The sequence below is a fragment of the Mugil cephalus genome, chromosome 19 (genome assembly GCF_022458985.1).
Source record: "Mugil cephalus isolate CIBA_MC_2020 chromosome 19, CIBA_Mcephalus_1.1, whole genome shotgun sequence".
NCBI classification, from domain to species: domain Eukaryota; kingdom Metazoa; phylum Chordata; class Actinopteri; order Mugiliformes; family Mugilidae; genus Mugil; species Mugil cephalus.
Window position 1 is genome coordinate 7,302,924 of NC_061788.1, and position 26,412 is coordinate 7,329,335.

Sequence of the window (26,412 nt, forward strand, 5' to 3'; positions counted from 1 at the left end):
CACTTTAAGCATGCAAATGTAGATACTAGTGGCTACAGAATATAACATTTTGAACATTTTGTACCCAACCAAGACTCATAAATAAGCGGTTCATTTGTTCTGCTTTATAAGGTCTCATATTACAGGACGAATAATGCATGATGTATCTGATGTTATTTATCCAGCACCGGTGGCACATTAACTGCATATTAAAATGTGAATCGGACTGTGTGGCGGCGCAGGCGTGGTAATTAGTGAGCGGAGTTGTGATTTTTCTCCCCGTTATTCTTTTTGCTAATGGCAAAAGTGCTCGATGGAACAAAGTAGGGAGGTCTAACAAGGAACCGTTGTGCTTAATCCCCGTGGAGCGTGCGAAGACAGCGGTCTAATCAGATCTGTACTCCGCTGCTTTATCTCCGCAACTGCTCTGTCTTTTGCTCGATCACGCATTTCACTGGAGGAGCTCGATAGGCCGCCACTCCCGAGGTGGATTAATGACTCTCCGGACCATACGTTTCAGCTAAACTATAAGTCCACTAAGAGTTTTTTTTCTCTTCTTCTTCTTTCAAATACAATCCGTCATCGCCTTCACTGAACAGCAGATAATTAAGAAAAAGGAGTGCTGAGGAAGCATTCCTGCTCTTTCTCTCTGCCCCGCTAGCTGATATCTGTGGAGATGCCATTCATTTTTGTTTCGTATCTGCGCCGTGGCCTCATTTCACACCCAAATTGTTCTCTTTCTGCTCCTCTCATTTACAGTCTGGATTTACTCTTTAAGCATTTGTCAATGAATACCACTTCACTATCGCTCGCGCCGATACGCGTATGCATGCCAGGCGTGAGAGCCGTGCTGGTGGTTGGGTGGACAATTTTCCTGTTCTCAGTCTCCAAGACTCGTAGGACGAAGAATGTAGACGGATCCATTGGGAGGGCTTGAGACGAACATTTTGTGACAGCGCCTACAGTAACAACTCATCACTCCCCACTCTCGCCACACACCAATCATGAATCAGCGCTTCCTGACGCACAGCTCCACTGACACAACATTGCATGACAGGACTGGATACTCGCACGCTGTCCTTCGATTGCGATTGAGTTGGCGGAGCATAAGACTCCGGAGACTGGGCACAGGGAAGGAAATTCCCTGGAGAAAAGGACTCCCTTCCTGCATCTAAATATCCCCATTTTTATTTTATTTTATTTTATTTTATTTTTTTTCTCCTCTCGCCAAGCATTCCTCGTACCTCTTCTTCAAAGTCTTGCGTGCCGTGAAATATTCATCCGCATAAAGAATTAATCACAGCGGCTTTAAAAGATTTTAAAAAGTAATAATAGCGTCAAAAGGAGACCTGGAGGCCTCTCTTCGTTTGGCTCGGCGCGGGCAAAGGATGGCTGCCAGACACGTTTGTCCGAGCAGATCCCTAACATGGAGCGGCGCTGCGTGTCCTGCATGATTAAACATGCATTACAATGCAGGGCTGCATATCAGGGAGAATTAATTGATTGAGAAAATTAATTGATTGTATTAAAAATCTCCATGTGGCTTTTTGTGCATCTGTCAAACTGAAGGGATAAACAAGGGAACACGCAGGAGGAGGAGGAGGAGGAGGAGGAGGAGGGAGGAGAGCGCTCTAAAGTGGGGAATCTAGTAAGAAAAATGGATCGTGTCTTCGCTGTCACTCAAGTCAGCGTTAAGGGCTGTGAGCTGCGGTGCATGGAGCCCTCGTTCATACTACTCCTTCCCTCTATAATATGCTCCCGTCTCCAGAGAGCTGCTGTGTCTCAGCTCGGGATCACATTTTCTTTTCAGCTGCTTTAAATCACTTTCTCATGTGGCCCAGAAGGGCGCAGAAGTCCAACTCAAACGCTCTCCACGCGGTGCTAACACTGGTCCAAACCTCCCAACAGTGTCACATTATGCCGGCCTCATTCAGGGGGACGCGCCACTTTGCACGCGCCAGAGAGAGAGGTATGTTCTTCAGTCGATCGCTCGTGTCAAGTTTTTCTCCGCTTTGAGGATATATGCATTTCGCACGTAACCGGGGGGAACAGGAGAAGTGGTGCAAGCTGACTAGATTGTGTACGGGAGCTGCAGGAGAGAAAGGTGAGAGGCGTGTCAGAGAGGAGGGAAGATTGTCTAGGCAGCCGCTAGCAGCTTTGCTTCCCCCCTTCCTCAGCCAAATGAACCAGAACCCGGCGTGTTTCTGTGCACAGTTTACTCAGGGAAACAAACATCTACACCATACATACCGTATGCAAATGAGAGGAAACTTGTCCAAAATAAATCCGTGCCTCAGTAAGCACGCATTTGGCTGAGCCCTTCGGAAAAAAAAAAAGAGAAAAAACACAACACCACAGTGGTGTGTGAGCAAATTATAGATGAACTTCTCGTGTTCACGGTCACAAGGATATTTCGGAACCTGTATCTAGCCTCCAGCCTTTCATTAAACATTGACAATCCTCTGCCATTATCATAACAGGGAGAGAAAAGACCTGACTGGATGGAATAGAAAATGAATTCTGTGGAAAATAGAGAGGCTAAGAGAAACGACAAGGGGAGAAGTGCGCGTGTGTTTGAAGAAGCACTGAGGCAAAGCAGAGAGAAAGATGAAACATGAAGCAGTCTATTAAAGTGACAAAGGAAACCGTGAGCATGTTTGTGTAAAAGAGAGAGGGAGAAGACATTATATGAATTTTAAAAGCAGCTAAAAAGAAAATCCATGCGAATTTATTTGACAATAAACTACTGTGAACTGAATGGTGTACTTCCCATGTTTGACTTCAGAGCCAGTGCTGTGATTCTTTCCTTAAACTTAAAAGGGCACTGCGTGAAATTAACTTTTAAATTAACTGCCAAGAGGGGGCAGTCTGTTACCTTGTAGCGCCGTTGTTTGAGTAAACGATAAAAACCTTGTTGGAGACCAAACGCAGAGCTTAAAGTGAGTGATTAAAACCCATTGATCTGGTGACCTCTGCCAGAACACATACTTTAAAATCCGATAAAAACTTAGACTTAACGTCACATGGGCACTGTTAGCTGGTCAATATAGTGAAGTCATAATCTCCTGAGACGCAAGCATTTGTCTGGAATGCATCTTAATGTCTTTAACCCCGCGAGACCCTGCGTCCTCATATGGGGACATTAAGTTTTAGATTTGCTGCAGCTTATTCTGCTTCATTTAGACCTGTTGTCCTCATGAGTGGACGCTTTTGTCTGAAATCTAGTGGTTACCAAGGATCAGTACATTAATTCTACAGCCGATCACAGGACAAAAGTGGACAAGGTACAAAACCTCATTAAGTTTTATGGTTGAAATTATTTCATTATTTATGCTCTTTAACTTTTCTTCTAGTTTGATATGATGCGCAAATTTAACAAATTCTATCAAAAACGTACTTCAACATAGCTAATTAGCAAGTGCTCATTTGAGGACTTGATTGATTCCAGCAGTGTTCAGGTATTGAAGTAGTTTTATACATTTATCGCACATTGGTGATTTTATTGTATTACACAATGAAATAATCCCTGTGTCCACATATGGGGACATTTTTTTTTCTTTTTTTCCAATAACTACTTCCTATGCAAAGATCACCTGATCATCATCACCTTCAGATATGCATTTTTATACTTCTTAGGTTCGTGGAGGAATAAAAAATGCATTGCAAACAAAACTTTGATCATTAAAAATTTGGGATAGCGGGATCTAAAAAGTATATTAAAAAAATGAGCATCACCTTTGAACTGGAAGTAGTTTTTGAAAAAATGTTGTGGACACAGGGATTATTTCATTGTACATTACAATTTAAACCCCCAATGTGTATCAAAATATGAAACTGTTTATTTTCTTGCAAAAGTAGATTAGAAAACAATTAAATCCCCAGCGTCCTCAAACAGGTACTTGTGAATTTGTTAAATTTGCATATCATATCAAAGTAGAAAAGTTAATAAGCATAAATAAGACAAAAGTGTCTCCTTAAGAGAACAACATAGAATAAGCTGTTACAAACCTAAAACATAATGTCCCCATATGAGGACGCCAGGTCTCAGGAGGTTAAGCAGCTGAAGAGACAAATAATTCTGTTAGGAGGTAAATTTAACAAGTGAGAAAGGTGAATTGTGCTGGAACCAATGAAAGGTACAGTGCAAAGACGAAAGTACACAATGGAAATACACGTAAATTAACAAGGAACGCATAAATTAGGCTTGATATAATAAAAATGATTTATTAATTGTTCCTGAAGTGACATATCTGTGCTTAAAACAACTAGTGTAAGCAAATCTAGACCACAAATATTCAAATACAACTCAGTTACCAGTCAATGCAGCATATCTTTTGAATCCTGGGGTTAAGTCTCTTAAGTCAGTCAACATTCAGACTTAATCTTCCTATGGATTAGTTTCTCTCTCCCCCCCAATACTCAAAATCTCCAGGTTGTCCATATCTGATAGAAAATTGATCTGAGCACGAGCAGATTTCTTCCTCACTGGGTATCTCAGAAGATATATATAGAGAAAGAAAAAGGAGAGGGAGAAGGAGATAAATTGAAAGTTATATAAAGACAGCAAGAAAGAAAAATAATACCTGGTGTATTATCAGTTTAACTGGATGTGAGAGGTTTGAAGATTTGTCAGATTCTTGACTGACCTTTTGCTAACAACCCTGTCAGAGCTTTCAGGCCTTTGCGAACGTGTATGTGTGTGTGTGCGCACGTGTGCATCTCCTCCCCCGTGGATTAGGCTGATAATGGAGAAGTGGTGTGTGTGAAATGTGCAAAGGGCAGGGCAGGCAGTTCTTCTGCAGTAATCCATCTTTACTTCAGGCCTGAGCTGTGGAGCAACAGGCATCTCACAGGGGAGACGGAGAAAATACACTGTAGGCATCACTCTCATTCATATCGAACTACACAGAGGAAATACTTAGCCTGCAGGAGCACGAGATTTTCACAGCAAGAAAACAAGAAAATAGAAATGAAGAGTATTATTTGTTCCACGCAGACTGTTTTTTTTTCTCTTTCTCTCTCTTTCTTGCGCAGATGACAGCGTTACAGAGGCGCGGCGTTACGTGACACGTTAGATCAAAAGCACTTTTGTCTCAGGCCATTCACTGGAAACCCGTAAAAATTGTTATATGTCCTTACAAATGTGTATCCATCCACTCGCGAGGTTGTTTGTGTGAGGAAATGACAGATATAGGGCTGGGTGTGAAACCGAGGGAGAGGGAGCGAGAGACACACCAAGAAAAGAGACAGAGAGAGGGCGAGAACCCTTGTTCATGCTGTTTGGCAATAATCACAGAGACGAACTTGTGCCAGCAGTGAGTGCCAGATGGTGCCCATCACCGTTCTGCCGTGTCTTTGAAACGGGGAGGAGAGAGGAAGATCAAAAGTGGCATGTGGAACAGGAAAGCGCTGCCTAATGTGGATGATGTGTCATATAAATACTAATCACGCTAGAATCACACCCACAGCTAAATTAGATCCCTGCTTTGGCACTGCGCTTCTGTCATTATCAGAGATAATCAATAGATGAGATGTAGATATAGTCTACGAGTATCGCTTTAAAATGTGGAGTAATAAATGGCTACTATCTGCTTGATTTAATGAGAAGTAATCAATTACTAAGGCTGTGTAGGCTCGTCATCACCATTGTTTTGGGTTGCCAGATTTTAAGAACTCCATTTGACTGGTGTTTCACTTGCAGCATGAAATCCTGGTAATGATCCAAATGAATTAGTTTGTGGGAGTAAGATAGTGGCCAAAGAGTTGACTGCTGCTCAGTACGATCAGTCTTTGAAAACAGTGATTGTTGCTTTCATAAATGACGAATGTGAAACTTTTAGGCCAAATGTGGTAAAATACTAAATAATCAATGTGCGACGATAGTCTCGTAGCGTGACCACGGCTAAAACCTGCGTTTAAATAATAAAGAGACAAATCAGGATTTAACTTGAAAGGGACACGCCACTCCTATGTGAAATTTAGTCACTCACCGTATTCCCCAGAATTGGATAAGTGATAAAAAAGTGTTAGCTTTAGCTTAGCATAGGTGCTGTAATGTAGAGTTGCCAATTAGCCAGTGTTCGCAAGAGTGATAAATAAGCACAAGAATTTTCCCTAATTACTTCTTGTGACCTGTATATTCACATTACAGCACTTGAAAACCAGTCGCACTAGTGTGTCTTTGCACCTGGTAGTGGTGCTTTGCCAGAATATAGACCCAAGTCTATATCTGCCCTATTCAATACCTTCACGTCAGATGCATTGACATTTGTAGTCAATGTGAGTGTACAGGTCACAAGAAGTAATTAGGAAAATTCTTGGGTTTATTCATCACTTTTGCAAACGACTGGCTGATTGGCCGCACTACATTACAACGCCTATGCTAAACTTAAGCTAATAGCTGCGCTGCAGGATTAGGACGACGCCTGGACAGATTTAAAAACACCTTTTCTCAGTTATCCAACTCTTTTACACAGGGGTGGCGTATCCCTTTAAATTGTTAATGCCGCTTTACAACATGTTCTCGAACCTAAACAACTATTGGTCCAGTAAAGATTTTGTTTCGGTTTTGGCCCAGAAAACTACTTGCTAAGGTTTAGCTTTAGCGAAAAATCAGTGTTTCATTTAAAATTTAGTTGAGTTTTGTCGTCATGGTGTTAAGATCCTACTACAATTATGCTTAAAAGAATCATTTTAAACAGGACACGGACAGCAGTCTCTTATGGCAAAATCCAATGTTTGTTGATCCGTCCATTGACCCCAGCCTCCTCCCTAACTTTGCGGACTTTGCGGCTCCATAACTTCCTCACCTCACGTTCTTTTATTTTTTTACTATTGCTCATAATGAAATGCACACAACAGTGTTTATAAAAAAAGACTTTGACTTCTGAACGTTCTTTCTGATAATTAAATTAATTCACGTTTGTTTTCAGCTGCTCTAGTTTGACAGAAAGTAATAACTGATGACCCGTTTATTGTCTGTCAGCTGTGAAAGGGGCTTGCTCAGCATGTTTCGAGTCTTTATTTATTGTGCAGCGTTACGTACAGATGTGGCATGCAGTCGCAAAGTTAATGGACTTTGAGGATTTATTCATTTCCTCCAGCGTCTCTTCACATTTCTTGTCTCCTTGTCCTGCGAGTCTCAATTACACAACATAACAGACACCGGAGGATTTAGTAATGGCTTCTGGTATAGATGCCCGTCGTATCTGATTGACCTCTAAAACAAATTCAATTACAACAAACCGTACAGAACAAAATAATAGAAGAATTCTAATTAATACTGGAATCTGTGCACACATCTCACGGCTCACTTCAGCCCTAAATCTTCATTACGCAGACGCGTTTTTTTATCCGTTCCGCCTCCAAACGCCGGAAAGGTGAAACAAAAACACACCCCTTCACATCAAAGAGAGCGACAGAGAGAGCCCTCGACGCATTAGTGTGTGTTTATGAATGGGTGTGACAGAGATAAAGATGGATTGATCCTAACCGCTAGTTGTTGTTTTTTTTTTTTCTGCCACCCCGCCGTCACACCTCTCCTTCTCAGATCTCCTCCACAGCCACTCATCCATCAGAGCCTTCCGCTCCAGCTGCTATCACTCAATACCTCAGCGGTGCTGAGGACAAACAGGTACTGTGTGCAACCAGCCATCACCTTTTGCCTTTTAATTCACCTTAGCTGACTGACTTTATAGCTGTTTCGTCGTGGCGATGTACAAGTAAATAGAAAACTTTTGCAGAAACAGAAAAGCTGCAGCACTTTTCTGTGCGAGCCATTGCTACGCTCTGGTTAAATATCGATTGTGGGCGGGTGCTGTAGGAAAGGAAAAAAAAAAAAAAAAAACTGGCTTGAATGTTAGGACAGACTGGGTAAGCGCACCTCATCGCATATGCTGCACTAAATTTGGCCCACAACAGCCCCGGGAGGGCGAACAGTAAATTTTGTTCCAATTTTCTCAATATCAGCACTGAGGTCTGAGCTGATTTGTGTTTAATGGCAGCACTTACACTCAGAATTACAGTTCAGCTTAACGGATGTTCACGACCCGTAGAAACGGCAGAAATGGTTAACCGTCCCGGCCGAAGCGTTCCTGCTCAGCGGCTCAGAAACTCAGCTGTATAGGCAAACTGCAGACATGCGGAAGATTTACCATTAAAGCCCCCGCCGCGCTATCTTCTGTCAAGTCAGCGATGGAATTCACTGTTGTTGTTTTTTTTGTTTTTTTTTTTTTGTGCTTCAGGCTTTTGTGGACCAGTAACTTTAAAGCTGCGATACTCAGTTTGTTTTGTATTAACTTTGCAGCCATCAGTCTAAAAGGAAAGGAAGCTTTATCCTCTTCAGCTGCTACAGAGGTTTTCTGCACGTTTTAGGTCAGGGTTTTTATATATATATATATATATATATTTATTTTTTCTCTCTGCTCTCATCACTAATTAAAAAAACTGAATGCATACAACCTCCTAGACAGCATGCCTCGCAGCAAGAAGGCTTTGAGTCCAGGTCGACTGCATGTTCTCCCCGTGTCTGCAAGAATCAGACGGTGGAGACTAAGGTAGAGCTAAAAACCACATGTGCTGAGACGAGAATGAATGCCACTGTTATCTGCTGGATGTTTTAATATCTCACGGTGGATGAGTTGCCGTAACTTTGTTTCATTTTCTCTACAGAGGGAATTCTTTTATCCTCTTATTTTGGTCCTCGTGAGGCAGGTGTGCTGTCACAGGTCTACATCTCACCTACCGACGCTTCTGTTATGCTACATTTAATAATCAGGTTGCTCCGAGCGGCTCCTGACAGAAGCAGTTAGGCGTCAGCAGCGTTCGCGCACACACCCACCTCCCAAAGTAAACTCGTAATGAGTGTGAATTCACAGAAAACAGCTTTTTCATTTTTTATTTATTTATTTTTTTAAACCCCCACAGAGCGCACCCTGGATGCTCAGCGCTGCCAGCCTCGCTTTTGGCTTCAAACTCGCTGCACACGTAAGCTTGTGCGGCATCTTCCCGTGGTACGTTCAACCCCACATAGTAAACAAAGCAGCGAGAGATCGGCCTCAGCAGCGGGTCAAGTACTAAGCCGGGACAGGCTAACTCCGAGGGGACTGTAAGCCCCTGGCCCACAGCTGCTTTTATTTCCTCATCCCTGGCTTTTGCTTCCTCTGTAATCAGCCTTAACCTAGCTTGCTCCTTATTTACGAACCTATTTGATGCCGAGGTTTTTTATTTTGATCTCATGCGTCTTACGGGTCATCATCTGGTCTCTTGAATGGCGTTATTTATTCATGCGCTGCGGAGGGAAGTACAAACAAGGTGAGCCCCTTTCTCTTTCCCCGGGAATGGCTGCCTGTGTTGGTTTTTGAAAAAAACAAAAAAAAACAAAGCCCCGTGGAAAGAGCCAGAGGTCGCTAATAAGGTCGCATTAGTAAAATCTACGCGGGTAATTGTTGTTTAGATGTAAATATTAGCCATTCATTATCACACAGTTGGGAAAAAAAAAAATAAAAATGCAAAAGCGAGGACAGAGTAGCTGTCACGGAGAGGACTGTTAAGGTTAAAACTGTCCACAACAGGTTTATTCTGAGCCGCTGCCAAGAACTTTAGCACTTAGTTACGAAGCCAAACGTACTGACCTTGAGAGAAGTCACATTTGTATTCAAGTACAGATAGTTTCCAGTATATTAGATTGTTCTGTCTCACGCGAAGCAGCGTTGTGGTGTAATGTAATCTGACTGCTGGTGATGTGCATTTAGACTTTTAGCAGCCTGTGATTAGCATAAATTATATTGTATAGTCAAACCTTAGCGTGGACAGCATAAATCACACGCTGATGTGTCCCTGAGGTATTAGTCATGTTTACAGTGTCAGCGTCTTCCCTTCCTCGCTCAGTCACACGGTCTCCTCTCAGCGAGACGCTGCAGACATCCATCTCAGCCCATTCCCGTCCGTTATCTTGTTAGAGAAGCCTTCAGTATCTTCAAATTTTTAACTCGATTTCTTACAGATCTCTGGGAGTTTGATGAATAGCGGTCTGGAAATTACGGGTTTCTGCGTCTTTCTCCGGATCAAATCGCCGTGGACGCGCCGGGACCAGACAAACCTGCCCGACCTGATCAAAAGGTCAATCAGTCGGTTCCGAACGACGACGCGACATATGTTTTAACCGGCTGTCAATAATAAACTGGAAGCGACTACAGCAGCACTCGCTTGTAGCCCGGTTGGCTGGCTGTCATGCTTGAGATCTCAGCTTAATTATCTCATTATCTTTAGATGTAAGACAATTTCTCATGATCATAACTTAATTAGCCGGAGCTACATGTTTAGATTCGAAGCCTGGCGTCCTGAGATGCTGATGTAAACGAGCTGTTGGTGCTGAAGTTGGAACTAATAATTGTTTGAAAAAAAAAAAAAAATGCTTTTTCTGGAGAAAAGAAGTAGATGAACAACCTTTTTCTTTTTGTGCTTGCCCAGCCACTGAGAAACATGCACAAGGAACTACACTTTGGACTAATCACCGCCGTTGCAGCCTGCGTTCCCACAACGTGTAGTTATATCTCTGGAGAGGTGCACATCCGACTATGCCTAGGGCACGCAGAGGCAAAAAATCTAGACTTAGTGCTATTTCATTTTGTGGCGCTCGCATTTCTTTCTTTGAAAAGCCTAAGATTGCTACAGTCTCTTTCATGTTTAACTGCTTGGCCAAATTCTTGCGATGTGAAATTCAGTCGCACTTACTAGCCGGTATATATAAGTGGTGCTCGCAGGGTGCCTCTTCTCGTCGCTCACCGCACTTGACTGCCTCGGATGACTTCTAAAGTATCGATCTGCGCCGTATATTCTCCTTTTCTCTACTTATCCTGTGTTTTGAGTCGTTATGCGGTTTCCGCCGCCTCCTTCAAGAGAAGAAAACCGACTTGCACCGTAATTATACCTGCAGCTAAATAACACAGTTTAGCTGGATCGCACCACACACGGTTATAGCAAAAACACTGCGGCAGAGTACACAGTGTTGAAGCAGTGCATGGATTAGTATTTGAGAAAGGTCTTTATTCGAAATCCTTCGTTTGGCTGCAGGGTTTATTGAAATAGATGAGCTCTACAAATCACTCCTGGCTGGGTAAATTACCACCTTGTAGAAGAATCTAATGTTAGAGTCAAACAGCTCAGCCTTGGACACTGACACAGTCTTTTTTAAAGTGCGCACACGTCTGTTTACATCCCATTCCCAAATCAATGCTTTCTGAAAGTTAATACGAGCGTCAAAGTGTGATATTTAAAGTGAAGGACCACGTTTTTTTGGGACACTTTGGGACCATCGCGGGACAATAATACAAGGAGGCTGTAATAACTCAGGGTACAGCTTGTTCTCCTGAGCAGTAATGCGAAAGTTGATGTGTGCGTGCGTGCGAGCGGACGTCGAGGGGGTTGTGAGTTGCAATCACTGACCGGGTGCGTACGCGTGCACACGCACGCATGTTTTTACCTGTTGTATACGTACACACATTTGCGGGCGAGGCGGCTCATCAGAGGAATCTGAAAAAGAGATTGCCTGCTCATGTAATGCCAGGCGAAATGAAACGGCTCCTGTTTTTTTTTCTTAACTAAAAAAAAAAAATACTAAAAAAAACTAAAAAAAAATAATATTCAGCCTATAGGAGAGAAAATTGCAAAGACGTTTCAAGTTGATTGCCTTTGCACCGCTATATTTCTGCTAAAACTCTCACCTCCGCCACTCAGCAGAATCACAGACAGAGAGATGAGGAAAAATGATTCTCTGCTGCGGGTGCAGTTGAATGAATGTTTTATTGGTGAAAAAGACGCCCCGTCCAACCTCTGTGCTTATATTATTTTTCGAGTGTTGTTTTCAGCTTGCCAAACTTTTTTGTCTGTATGCAGTTCCTCGTTTATAGATCCTACTCTTTCTCTAGTAGTTACTGTGTATAGATGCGTGGACTAATAGCGCTAATACAATTTCAAACATTGCTGTTAATTTCCATTTCAACTTCCTGTCGTCTGGTTCCAATAGCGGATGGCAGCAACTTTGAATACCGTAAAACGGTAACTGCTAATCTGCTGATGCAATCCCCTCTAGAGGGGTACCGGGGTAGTGCTCTTGGGCAAGGTCGCTGTCTTCCATACTGAATGATTATAATGGAGGAGATTTATACAGTAATTCTCTTAGGATGGAATAATGCATGTAAAGTGAGGTCAGGCAGTGCGGATTGGATGGTATCCCCGCGCTTTAACAGCGAGAATATCAACTTCCCCGGAGCCAAACTTTAGTGTAAGAGCTGATGTTTTAACACAGTGGAGCAAACAGTGAACGAAACGTTAAATTAGTGTCATTTCAAGTATTTAAATGTTTCAAAAAATATTTTAGTGTTACCTCACATTAACCTGTCATATGATCCGAACAACAAGCTTTGTTGTGATTGTCCAAATGGCGAAATCAGTGCTTACTCCTTTTTGTTTGTTAATGGACTAGTTTAGTCTTTCGTTTTTTTTTTTCTTTTTCTGATTTGTCAGTGATCTGCTGTAAGACATTAACAGTAGGAAGCAGCATGTCTCCTTATTGCGTCTTCCACAACAGAATCTCTGTGGCCTTGGTAAATCTTATATCGTTGCATGTGAAGAACAAACTTGCAGCTGCTTTTGGATATTGACTGTATTTCACTAAGCAAAGAGGTACGTGCCTCCTGTTGGATAATTACTGCATGGGTGATTATCTTTCATGTGGCAACAAGTTATTTAATCCCAGCTCATGCAATGAGTAGCTTCTCATTTCTTAAACAACCATATGGAAAGACACATCCTGTGGTCGGGGAAAAGATGTTAGTCTGTTTGAGAACGGTCAAATCGCTGGCATGCATCAAGCAGAGAAAAAAATTTAAGGAGATTGAAGCAGAAACTACTAAAACTGGGTTAAGAACTGTCCAACACATTATTAAAAAAGCGGAAGGATAGTGGGGAACCATCGTCTCCGAGGAAGAAATGTGGTCAGAAAAAAATCCTGATTGAACATTTGGTGAAATCAAATTGAAGAAAACCAACGGTAGAACTCAGGACTATGTTTAATAGTTAAAGTAAGAGCATTTCCACAGCTACAATAAGAAGGGAATTCGAGGGATTGGGACTGAAAAGATGTGTAGCCTGCAAGAAAACCACTAATCAGTGAGGCTAACCAGGAAAAAAAGGCTTCAATTTGCTCGGGAGCATAAAGATTGGACTCTGGAGCAATGGAAGAAGGTCATGTGGTCTGATGAGTCCAGGTTTACCTTGTTCTAGAGTGATGGGGCTTCAGGGTAAGAAGAGAGGCAGATGAAGTGGTGCCTAGTGTCTAGTACCAGCCTGTGGAGGCAGTGCTATGATCTGGGGTTGCTACAGTTGCTCAGCTTTAGGTTTAGAAACATTATGCCCAAAGAGTGAGGTCAGCTGACTACCTGAATCTACTGAACGACCAGGTTACTCCATCAACGGACTCCAAAATGACAATGCATCGAGCTCAGGTCTTTTGCCTTTGTTGATAAAAATGAGAACTTCTTCTGGTGTTCAGAGATTGTGAGTATCCCTTTGTTTATGATGTCACCACCTCAAACCTGATCCGATCATCACCATCTGATCATCCTCACCACATTTGATGCTTCCACTCCACACATAACTTACTGCTGATGAGAACACTTTGCCTACACCAGCGTTATAATGAGCCCAGCGGCTCTGTTTTGCCGGTCTACTTCTAAAATACGGCTTGCATCTTATGCAAAACACACCTAATTTGCCCACAGGCGGGCACCGAGGTGGGGCACAGCCTGAAGCCAAAATTGCAGAGATGTGAGCGGGGGACAGAAGAGAAGCATGGGGACGGGCTGCGTTAGCTTCGCGGCTTCCCGCCTGCCACAGTTTGTGGGCTCAGTGTGGAGATAATTAAGGTTGAGGGTGGACAGCTCCTCACAGTGCCAATGTGCCTTGATCACGCAGAACTGTGGACCAGGGGCTATTCATTTTCACAAAGAGGGAACGCACAGCAGAGGCGAGGCGAGAGTCGCCGGGGAGCTCTACAGGGAGCCGAGTTCTACGGTGGCACAAATAAGGAGGCTGTGAAGACGGGTGGAGTGGGGGGATTGTGTGTTTTATTTACTACGTTCATTTCGTTGCAGTGGAACAGCTGAGACGGCCTCCATCACTTACTCCCCTACTGACTGGTGCCTCGTTTTGCGTTGCCTTGGAAGTTTGTTTCAAGCTGTGAAACAGTCACAAGGAGGTTTAGTTGAAGTGGCTTTTTTGCTACCTACTGTAAATATCCTAGAGGGAAGAAACCCTCTCCATTGCTCTTTGTGCCCACTCAACTTTTTTTTTTCTCCCCACCCTTTGCCTCCTCTGTGGCACTCCTGTCTGGAGATTGATGTCTCTTTTGTTTTTGTTTTCCTTTGCTTTGGAAAACCATTGGACATCTAGAGTGAAGTATCTGACTGAGGGAGTGAGAGTTATGAAACCAGATGGATGTGAATATGAGAGCCATCATTCTTCTTGCCTGAAAACTCCAGGCCCCGCTGATGCCGCCGCCGAGCTCCGTCCTCGGCCGCTTCCTCTGCAGCGCTTCTCCCCTCGCATCCCCGACCGAGGAAGTCCTCTTTATTTCCAGCATCTGTGCTGTGATAAGAAACACCAGCTAACTAGGCCACTGCATAATAAGCAAGAACAGCAGCAAAGTGAAAACGAGTAAAAAGAAAAAAAGAGAAGAGGGAAAAGGATCAGTTCACGAGGGGGAATGCTTACCCAACATGTAACTGCTGACAAAAGTAATTCGGCAAGCAAATATTGTCCCTACGTCTTTATTGCAGATGCATTCATTTATTATTGCTTACCTTTACCTATAACTTCTGCAGAGGTGCATCGGAGTTCAAATCTCATTTCAGCAGCGAAGCCCCTGAGCAATAGTGTCATTTGACTGACAATGCACCTTGCTGACTTTTATTTTGGTGTGAACTGCAGTCCTGGGATCCCTGCTGCTGCTGCGACATTTCTGTGATACTCAGCATTTTTGGACCTGATTCACTTTGTCAACAGCTTCATTATTGTCCACTAGAAAGTGGCAGATGTGGGACTCTCAGTGATCCTTTACACGCCCGTTCTTTCCGATGCACCACATCGCGTGAACGGCGAACTGTAATTCTGACCACGCCTAAAGGTAGTTTGACACAATTTGAATATCAAATGTTAAAATAACGTGAAAGCGGTTACATGTAGTTACGAACATCCAGAGAATGAATTATAATCCAAACCTCTGCTTTATTTATGTTCATTTTACATGGTTAACAGCAAAGAGTTTAGGCTCCAGCTCATTATTTCCTGCTCTGGAGCTGGTGGAGACCAAAACTGGAGCTAAAACAGGATAAATATTAGCAAAGCATCAAGCAACACGGCTTCAAATAAATGTTAATGTTTTTATTAGTGCGCGGACCGATACTGAAATGTTGATACTTCCGATACTAGGTCTTTATGCTCTAAAATCGATTCTCAAATCAAAATATTGATACTTCAGTCTTTTTTTTAAGTGTCTGAAACAGCATTTTCACATATTTTGTATGATTGTGTTTATGGGGCTATGATTTGAAACGCACTACTTATTTCTTTTAGGTACCAGCCTCCGATACCAGCCTGAATTTTACTCGGTATTGAATCGGAAAAGAAATTGTTGGTATCGAACATCACAAGTTTTTGTGAACTAAAAATGCGATGATATGCTTAATTTAAGTTAAGAAGGGTTCGGGTTATCCTCACTCATTAACTATTCTCTCTTTATAATTATCGAATCAACCAACTATGGGCGTCTCCAGCGTAACCATTGAGATTATTCCAAAATTCTCTCAGTCGTGTCATGTCAGGATGTCAGATCTCTTCAGATAAGCTCAAATTTAAAGGTTTCCTATACTAAACATTACCTTCCACCCATAAAATACGATGATGTCAACATTGGGTCCAATCACCAAAGACTATGACAGAAAGAGTTCTCTCTTGACTAATATCCCGATGTTGTGTTCAAGCAGCTGAAAAATCTACAAACGATTGCACATGATTTAACCCTTCCTGCATCGTCTCCATCTCTTTCTCATTTCCAGTGTAGAGCACGACTTTCGTCTGCAGGAAGGGCAGGTGGTACGCACATGGAAGGTGGGCGACCCTCCGGAGGGCTCGCCGCAGACACCCGTGCCCCAGCCCGCAACACCTCACCAACAGGACTCGCCTCAGCCGGTGCGGCCCCCTGCCACCACCAAGAAGAACCGGAAGAAATGCTTCTGGTTCCTCTGAGCGCTAAAAGGGATGCAGCAAGAGACAATTTGATACTGTAATGCACTTCTGAAAGAAAAAATACACACAAAAAGAAGAATAAATATGGATATTTGTTTAAAAAAAATTTAAAAAATGTGCAATGAACTGGAGGATTAAAATGCAAACGTGTAACTGTGGGAGGCGAGCGAGCTGCAAAGGTTAAGATTTTAGCTGTTGATGCGAGCGGTGCGACTGGGCGGCACATGTTGTTAGTGCTCTTAAAATGCCTCGTCAGCACTTACAGGTTTGATTCTGGTGCGGGGAAGTAAAAAGTGCTGAAGTCAAATAAAAGCAAAAGTTCACTCCACGTTATGACTCACAGTTAAGAAGCAATTAGGAGATATAAAGAGAATATACAGCGGTCAAGGGGCACGGGACAAGAGGCAATACGGCATAGAGAATGAAGCATATTTATAACAGGTGAAACGAGTTTATGGGGAAAAAGGCAAGAGAAGACAGAGGTGGGTTCATCTTTATTAATGGAGTAATGAGGGTCAGAACACCAGCTTTTATATCCAGAGACATTTAAGAAAAAAAGAAGTTATTATGACCTGTATTTAAAACTTTTAATATACTGTAATTGATTAAAAATTACTACACATGTCTACATGCACATAGACACACACGCACACGTCTAATACACTGACAGATTTAAATTAAAGATTTAAATTTAAAAAACAAACATATATGAACTGAGGAAACGGTGTTCTGTACATATCAGAGCTGTTCTGCTTGGATGCTATATTTCAAATATGGATTACTGCTCTATAAAAGTATTTTACCACAGCTTCCGGGTGTGTGTTGTCATTTAGGGTTTAAAGTGTCATTTCTAACAATAGAAGGATCACAAAAGTTGTAACTGTAAAGGCGTTTGCACACAAAGTCTATTTGTAGTCTAGGACGGAGGGATGTTCAAAGATAAACACAACCTCAAATTGTACTAATTATGTCTACAGACCAACTCTGAAACCATTGTCTGTGATTAAAGTTTTGGAACGGGTTAGGTTTTCAATATCTTCTTCAGTACTTTGGCATCTATCCAAAGCAATATTGAACCACTGTGGGCAGGAAAATATTATCTTCCAGAATGGCTTCTGACTCCCTTACAATGCTAGCAGCGTATGAATCTGAACCAATGATAATCTGAAATAAATATTCCACAGCTCACATTTAGAGATATACAGAACTTTAAATATTTTGAGAAAGTCACAACTCCATTTTTACACCAAATACAATCATAAAATCAGTTTGAAAGGACCGCGACAGAACCAAGCCGACACTTGCAAATTGCTAGTTTCATGCTCGTTGATCATCTCTAGGCCAAGCGACAACTTCCAGGTCTGAGCGATGAAGCCCATAATGTTGAACAGCAAAAAACTGCAGTTCATCAAGTGGCCACTTGTGGCTCCAAAAGAAAGCAGAGCCCCATAGAAATCCATCTTAAAAAGCCCAACTTTACAGCATTATGAAACAGTCTGGTACAAAAAACGATTGTGGCCTAAATAGTTTATTTCAATATTCATGACAACTGTACGTTTTTTGTTTTGTTTTTTTTCAACTCATTATTTATTTTTTATTAAGGTGTAAAATTCTACATAATTAAGGGCGTTCCCACTTCCCGTGACAGATGGTAGCCTGAGCTAACAGGTAGCAGGTGGGTGGGTCTCAACGTCCGACACGATCCCCCTATGTCCATATTTGGAATATCCGCGTGTGGGCGGAGTAAAGCTCATCCAACATGGCGACCGCAGGCTCCGCCCACTTCAGGCTTCATTTTCGAGATTCAGAACCGAATGGGTGACGTCATGATGGCTTTGTTCATAGTACATACAGTCAATAGTTTAACCTGTTTTTTAATGGTTAGCATTCAGAAGAAGCCAACTCTGTACACAGGTTGATAGCTCTTCCTGGCTTTCTTGCCTCATGGCTAATAGCGTCTCAGTGCAGACTACTGCCCCCTACTGACAGGAAGAGTTATTTTCTTCACGCAGGCACAAAACAATATGTACCAGGTAGCACTGGCCGTTGTCCTTGCAGCATGTTCAGTTGCAGGTTTATAGCCCAGACACAATCGGTGAAATGTGACGTCAGATTTGACCGTCAATAGTTCTTTGATTTCCTCTTGGTTTCAGTGCGTAACTTATTGCATCACAGCTTTATCAAAAGACGTACAATAAATACAGATTTGGTGTTCAAACGTTTGCTCTAATATCATTAAATTATTAATAACAGAATTGTATTTCTGCTCCTAAACTGCTTTACTGTTTTAGTTTATGGGGTCATGATACAAATCTGCTGGGTCACCATGTGATTAATGGGCCAGGAAATAAAAAAAAAAGGTTTCATAAACCAGTTTTTAACCATTTTCATCCATTTATTTATTTCTTTTTTTTGGAAAATATTGTTGACTTTTCTAGCCTTTGAACGGTAATTGAAACCACTGATGAAAATCAGAGGGAAAAAGCATGGCCTGAGATGTGGTTGTTGATTTCCAGGAAAATTTCCATCCCACCGAAATGCGAGCAAAAGAAAGCGTTTCAGTCCTCAGATGGTGGCTCAGACAGCCCACTTTCGTGGACACTCCGGGGCAAGTCTCAGGAAATTAAGCCTCAGCTGTTTGATCGCTGTGAGAAGCCCCAAATATTACTACTTAGTAATTCATGACACACATAAGCTGCTTCTATGAGGCTCTGAGGTAGTATGAGATCCTGGCCTAATTTATATCAAACTTTGGAAAGTGTTAGCTCTCGGTTTGTTTGCCTGCTTGTTTAGGATTTGTTCAACCGCCGCCAGTTTCCACTTTGCCTCAAACAAAAGCAGTTAGAAACAGTGGCTGCTTTGTTTTTGTGTTGAGAGGAGTTATTAGAGGGAAAAGACGTTTCAGGAAAACGCGTCAGGCAGCAGATGCTTAAGTGCCGGACCTGTAGCTGCTGCGTATTCTCCCTGGGCTCTTAAAGCACGAGTATACAAATGTGCATATGTACACATGAGAATACATACACGCATCAACCTAAGCTCGTTCGGCGGAGGCCCCACTGACTTAACTCCATCATGCTGTGCTGCACTGAGGCGTGGAAGTTGAAAAGCTTTTTTGCCGCAAGTTCCACCGGCGCTTCAAAATAAGTAACACGTTCACACACAAACCCCGACGCACGCACGCACTCTCGGTCTCGCCACGGCACAATTCCACTTCACACGCGCAATCTCACAGCTAACATATTGTTCTCAGACCAACACAATGCATTATCTCCCCCGCAGTTGTTCCTCTCTCCCTCGCAACCAGGCACGCGCCTCCGTCCTGGTAGCTCTACGAGCGCCGCGCAACGCTGAGAGGAGTGTAGAGTTGTCAGTCATTAATCTGCTACAGCACAGCCTGTAATCCTGATGACAGAGCGGAGCAGGCTTACAGAGAGCAGAGAGGATCTGAGCCCAGCCTGGAGTGGGGAACAAAGGAGCCAGAGAGGACTGGCTTTGAATCCGTAAAGAGAAAGGAAGAGTGTGTGCGTCTATTTTGTGTGTGTGTAAGGATTCTGGGGTGAGGTAGGTAACTATTTTGTCAGCATTGCTGCAGTGCTATTCAAGAACGCTGGCACGCGCCAAAGGGAGAAATGTGTAAAGCAACCCGGTCTGATCAGATAAAACCAGCTCCGGTCCGGAGCGGTCGTCGCGGAGCGCCGGTAGGAAAAAAAACGCAGAGGTCTGCGGAGAAAGAGAAAGAACAACCTCATTTTGAGGCCTCTTCAAAGAAACATCAAGGGTCAAAGTGGGCTCACGCAATTCCGTGCAACATCAGTCGAAGGCTCGGCTGAAATGAAGGGGAAAAATATAACCATGTCTCGAGGCATCAACAACCGTGCATAATGGGCATGTGAAAACAACTGGCCCTGCATGCTGAGAGGAAGCACCGGAGCTAATACTGCATGAGTCATTGGGTTTAGGCGGCTGTAGAGTTATTATGTTTCTCTTTACCGCGTTTTCAGCTAAAGAGGTCATTTCGCAGTCACTCACACCCGAAAGTCAGAGGTGCTGCAGCCGCAATTTGTCCGCCGGTCCTGCAGCGCCGTGATGCTATTTGAAGTTTAATGCAACAAATTACGCAACATAAACTGTGTTTTTAGTCAATGAGTTAATAACGATGCTGATAAACAAGCCCCTAAAGTTGCAATGATACTTGAAAGCGTTTTTCTTTTCTTTGAACTGAGACAGGAGCCTCATTAGTGACCGAATAAAGGAAAAATATGGATTGAATGTGGACCGGGCATCCGAGCGAACACACACACACACACACACACTGATACAGTGCCTGGGTACATGCTCTGGCTCTCAAGATTTCACAGTCATCTGAAGCAGTATTCCAGTTAAATCTGTGTGAGCGTGTGTGTGTGTGTGTGTGTCTGCTCGCGTCACTGGGAAATTGTAAATAATGAATTAAAAAGTACCCATTTCGAGACGACCTGCCAAGTTTCTGAGTCAACCATGATAGCTGCAGATTGGTTTAATAAAATATGAGCTAAATTCTCCCCTGCCACTGCTGTCACTGATGCAAAAAAAGGGCAATGCAATGTAAACACTGGGCTCTGAAGGACCCGCTTCTCCAGCTGTGGAGAGGGATACGATCAGATGTTCGTGACACTTATATCACGAAGTGTGTGCATGTGTGTGTGTGTGTGTGGGGTGGGGAGTGGGGAGTGGGGTGGACTGGCTTTGTTTTGGACATCTTCTCTTCACAGGAAGCAAACACACACACACACACACACACACACAGCAGAGGATCTCGGAGAGAGTGGGATGATGTGTGACAAGGGCTCTGGCTCAGTTCATGTTGGAGAAGGTTCAGAAGAATTATAAAAACTCCCCAAACGTGTATAATTGGGGCTTCGGAGCAACTTATAGTAGCTGGGCTGTGGAAGAAGTTTTCACTCAGTTCTCATTGCTTTACTTGTAAAAGCTGGAGTGGGGAAGGGTGGTCGTTATGTTATGCCTGATTGGTGTACCTCAATAACAAGGAGTGTTTAGACAGCTACTGAAAAACTAGCTTTTAAATCTAAAAGCTTACGTGTATGTGCAGCATAGCGTTAGTTTTGGCAGGTCACGTCCTCGAATTTAAATCAATGGTTAACAATGAGCAGCTGCATCAATCAGCTGATGAGTCAGCTGATGTCCTCACAGCCTCCTATTGGACAACTGCTTGGGTCCCTCCATATGAGCCGGGTCCTGCTCAAGGTTTCTTCTTGTTAAAAGGGAGTTTTTCCGTCGCCTTCAGACTTACTTGTAAAGTAACTTTTTTGTAAAGCATCTCAAAACAATTTATATTGTTATTGGCGCTATATAAATATAATTGAATCTAATTGAATCTTGATGTTTCTCAGATTCTGTTGGTTTTTTGCTGTGGACCCTGCTGCATGATGGTCGTGAAGGGTAGGAACGTTCCTGCAAGCAGGGTTCCCAAAGGTTCTGTTGGTTTGTTCTTTGCTGCTGCCCTTCACGAGCCATCCCGTGTAAGGATGGTGTGGCATAAGGAACAGGGTCATACTACCAAATGTAACTTGTGCAGATGAATAAAGTTTAATTTTGAGAAAGTGATCCTGACTGAAATAAGTTAAAAGGGGGCATAATACTAAGGCAACGTTTACGTGAATCAGATTTTTGGGTCAAACTGCGTTAGTCTTGCACGTTTCTGCCGAATGTCATGACAGATCCGGATTTTTCGGTGACTGGAACCGCAACTTTTTGAATTCAGGTCCCAGGGTCAAAAAAACAAATACGGAGCCTATTCTCTTTTTGGTGAACACCTGGTATGAACGCCATGATGTTTTGTGATGGTGCTGCACCAATACTGAACCTTATAGGGTGGCTAGGTCCAACATACACTGTTACTTTGCCACTATGATGAGGTAAAAAGGATTACAGACTGTAATCTGGACTGTATGTTGCCCTTTTTTGTCTGAGTAGCAGGAACAGTAGCAGAAACAGCGCCATGCATAGGCCTGGGGTATGTACTACAGCCTTTCTAAAACAAGATGCTGGTTTGCAATGGATCGACCTTTACGGAAAAATTCTCCAAACGACGCCAAGGAAAACCAGACAAAAAAAGACCATTTTCGTATATGTGAACATGGTCTGAATGTTTAAAGCTAAATTTAAGCTTCTGCGTTGGATCTATGACCGATAACACTGTATCCTAAGTCTTTTGCAGAAATAAAAAACAAGTTTATCACTGAACGTTGTTGCTCGGCTTTTTCTTTTCAAACACCTTTTAGCAGACGTATGCAGGGGTTTCTTTGACACTTGAAACTTGCAAGAAATTAGGTCATGTTCAAACCAACTTCAAGAAAAAGTTCTGAGTGGCTTGCGATGGAAAAACAACCAACTTACAGAATGTTTACAACGCTATGTGAGAGATATGTATAATTGCTCTCTGCACTTGTTCTGCTTATGGGAATTGTTACACACAAGCAAAAAAAACCCGGCAAAACTGTTAAATGCAATTTATAAACAGCATTCAGATGTTCGAAATGTTCTTCTCACCACGGCATGTCATGCAGCAAAACTCATGATGCCAAACAAATGAGCTTATAAAACAGCAAGACATTTAGAACAAAGAAAAATAAGAGTTCATGTCTATGCTGCCTGCAGGGCACCCAGTGTGCTCGGGAACACGTTTGACAATTATTTTCAGGGGAATATGTCACTGTTTGAGAGGAGTTTTCTCCACATCAAAGTCAGTCTCTCTGAAGACATGTTAGATAACTTCAAAGTCCTGTGGCTGCTTTGCCAAGAGGTGCTTTTTCCTTTGTTTTGTTCTGCCGGTTTGTTTTCCACTCCATTGTGGAGTAGATGAAGAGGACTGTGAGCGCATGTTGCATCACGAACCTGTTCTTTGTAATTTACAACTCAAGGACACAATGGACATCGAACATGACTTTAAACACCAAACACATTCTGACAGGCAGCTTCCCAAGCAAGGAGCTCAAAGAACTATGCATCTGCTTTCTTTCTGTCATTTCATGATAAAAAAAAATACCAGATTAATTTTACCTGATTGGATTTTATTTTTCCTTTTTTTTCTCCTCAAAGAAAATCAAAACAAGCCCGTCCATTTGTTTCTTGTGTAATCCATCTACCGCTTCCTTTCAAACTGTCAAATTAATATGTTAAACCGTGCGGTGCCTTGTTTCCAGTCTTGGTAGTATGCTAAGTTAACGTGGCGCTTCCCTTCACGTTAAATGGATGGAAGCGCAGAATTGATATTATCATTTTTAGTAGCTCTAAGATTAGGTTCACCTGCAAAAACGCTAATTAAAAATGGTGTAGTTGCATATACAGCAGCGATTGTGGGACTTAAAGGAGCAGCAGTTTATATTCCTATTAATACATCTGAAGTATGTTATACAGATTATTTATACAAAAAAAATAAAGAAAGCTTCCAGCTTTGCATTTCGAAACATAGCCATGCTGTGTTGCTATTATTTACCACTGTCATCATAAAAAAAACAAAAAAAATAAAAAAAAAATCCCGCTGCTGCTTCCCTCGAAACTCACTCTGCGCTTGCATTATTTCCCATGCTCAAAGGACATGAATTAGCAAGACATCCTCCAACAACATGCAATATATCACGCGGTGCACCTCACCTACCTGCCGCACATATACTCCGTCTCTAGTGACATAATTATATGACTGATGTTGCGGCATTAATTGGAATTACCATCCCTGAAGATCAGTGCCGGTGGATATTATAGAAGCTGTAATGTCGGCCCTGCAGCCCTTGCAGGGAAAGTTAAGTCACAGTAAACGCGATCTACATCATGAGTCGGATCAATGAGGACGAAGGCCAGGGCTTGTGAAAAATGAAAAACTCAATCCATCCAATCTATCAATAGCTGCCAAACAAATTAAGCATGGTCTGAAAGTCACGGTAGTGTCCCAGCTGACTTATATTGTGCGGTTAAATATTAACAGCAAGCCTGTAGTGTAAGTTACAATGCCAGGACACCCGTTTTAGCTAAGCTTCGGCTGATGTAATGCGAAACAGGCGACATCTCTATTGAAATAATGCACAAAGATTCAAGTGAAATTAACATACTGGGACATGTTGCATCACATATTCTGGTAATCCTTCCTATCAACTCAAGCCATTTGCATCTTCTATGTAATACGGCATTGTGGAGTATAAAACATGCAATAATAACCTACTTTGGCTCTGCATGGGAAGACAAGCAGATTTGTTTTTTTTCCTGCAGTGTGCTACCAGAAAATGTTTAAGTTTGGAGTTCACGGAAATTACTGAATTGAGTTTGCCTGTTTTGTTCTTCATTTTTTAATGATATCAAAGAATTAAAACAAAATGCAATATACAATGTTCATATAGTGAATAGACTGTTATAGTATATATCATAGTTATAATATTCATCTCAACACAGTGTAGATGGCATAACAACAAGTAAACCTGAGGTTCAATAAGTGAAAGAAATGAGATGTGTGGAGCTTTAAAAGAGGCGATGACACATCTCCATTGGTCAAAATGAGGCTAGAATTTAGGGAGTACAAGCAGCAGCATGTTGCAAGTTTGGGGCCAGCATAAAAAGTAGTGGAGCCACGTTACCAGAAATGTATCACGAAACACCATCATGGATCCAGAGTTTGTAAATGTTAACCTTTTCCTCAACAGAACTCGTTGTGCTGTTTTAGCTAGCTAGTTAGCTACATTCATTTACTTAAAATCTTACAAGATTAAAGTTTAATTCACCCAAAAAAAACTTCAAATATTCCCCAGATCCTTGAGGTAATTTAACATAATTTACATAATTTTACATTTTGCACATAATGCCGTTTCCAACAGACAGTTATTTTGACCGTCAACCAACCGTCACGTTTCTCACCATGATGTCACATCCTGGTTTCGTAGCGTCATAGATAAAACGTCTCAGACAAAAGGACACTTGAGGACAAGGAGGACTAACACGGACTTATGACCTGTACTGGCGCAAGCCACCAGAGGGAGCTCCACACGCATTGGCTTCACTTTTGAGGAGCTGTCATGGCCGCCACTATTTTTTACGGTCTATGGGACCAACTTATAAAACAATAATATTTTTGAGCGAGTCATTCAGTAGAGAAAGGGGATGAAAGCTCCTCTTAAGGTACGGACACAATAAACAAAAGCTACATCGCCTTTGCCTGTACCAAAAAAACTGCACCTGAAATGGTGAATGGCTGAAATATTACAGCCAATGGTATTGAGGATATACCTATTCATTCACCATTGAAAACCCGAAAGATCAATAAGTGGAGGACAGTAAACTACAAAACGTCATATGGAGCTAGAAGCACATGCTTCACGTGTCTGTAGGTCAAAGCATGGCCAATAAAGTTTGCCTAAACTTACAAAAAAATCATTCTACAATACTGCAGAGAAAATGTTTTATGCACTACTAAAAGGGTGAAAAAGGTTGTCGACATGAAAATGTCTTCCCAGTGGTGGAGGGAAGATCATGAATTGGGGCTGCTCTGCTGCCTCTGGGGCTCGACAGCTTGCTGCTATCAAGGGGAAAACAAATTCCCAAGTTGAACTCTGCACAAGAGCATTGACAGACTGACAGTATTAAGAGAAGAGGAATTAAATGTGCTCTCGCCTCCAAAGCGCCACGCAGAAAATTATGATTGCGGAGATCTCTCGCGATTCACAGGCTCTACTTGTGTGTCTCTGTAGAGGACACACAGACACTAACATGAAGTGTCACTGTAAAAGTGCTGAATAATGCTGAGTGCGTATCTGCTCACATAGCAAACATCAGAGTTAAGTGTGCATTAAAATTAAAGGTATGGTTCCGGCAAGCACTCAGATGGAGAGGACCGATACTACTGTCCTCACAACAAGAAAAGCCCATATTTATGTCGCCTTCATAATATGTGATATTTACCAAATTAAAAAAAAAAAAAAAAAAGAGTCCAAGTTCAGTCGTGTTGTGTTTGTCGACCTATTCAGAACCTACATTAAGTTACCAGACCGTTAGCTTGTTAGCCCCGGTCCCTCATTTCTCAGGGCTTAAAGCTGATGATACAACTTGAACACCAAAAAATAAAACTCAATAAAAGATGTAACAGTT

General features: G+C 42.3%; 1 protein-coding gene across 5 annotated transcripts in view; it reads left to right on the plus strand.

Annotated features, from left to right (window-relative positions):
- The window catches only part of LOC124996542 (mucin-5AC), a 35,157-nt gene extending 18,066 nt beyond the window's left edge, over positions 1 to 17,091 (plus strand). For 3 of the 5 annotated variants that reach the window (XM_047569678.1, XM_047569680.1, XM_047569679.1), the window contains exons 4-5: positions 7,529 to 7,612; positions 16,095 to 17,091. In XM_047569678.1, the coding sequence (XP_047425634.1) occupies positions 7,529 to 7,612; positions 16,095 to 16,284 (274 nt within the window). In that variant the 3' untranslated portion in view covers positions 16,285 to 17,091. The remainder of the gene's footprint in view (positions 1 to 7,528; positions 7,613 to 16,094) is intronic. The other 2 variants (XM_047569681.1, XM_047569682.1) reach the window with 1 other exon arrangement.
- The last annotated feature ends 9,321 nt before the right edge of the window (positions 17,092 to 26,412 follow it).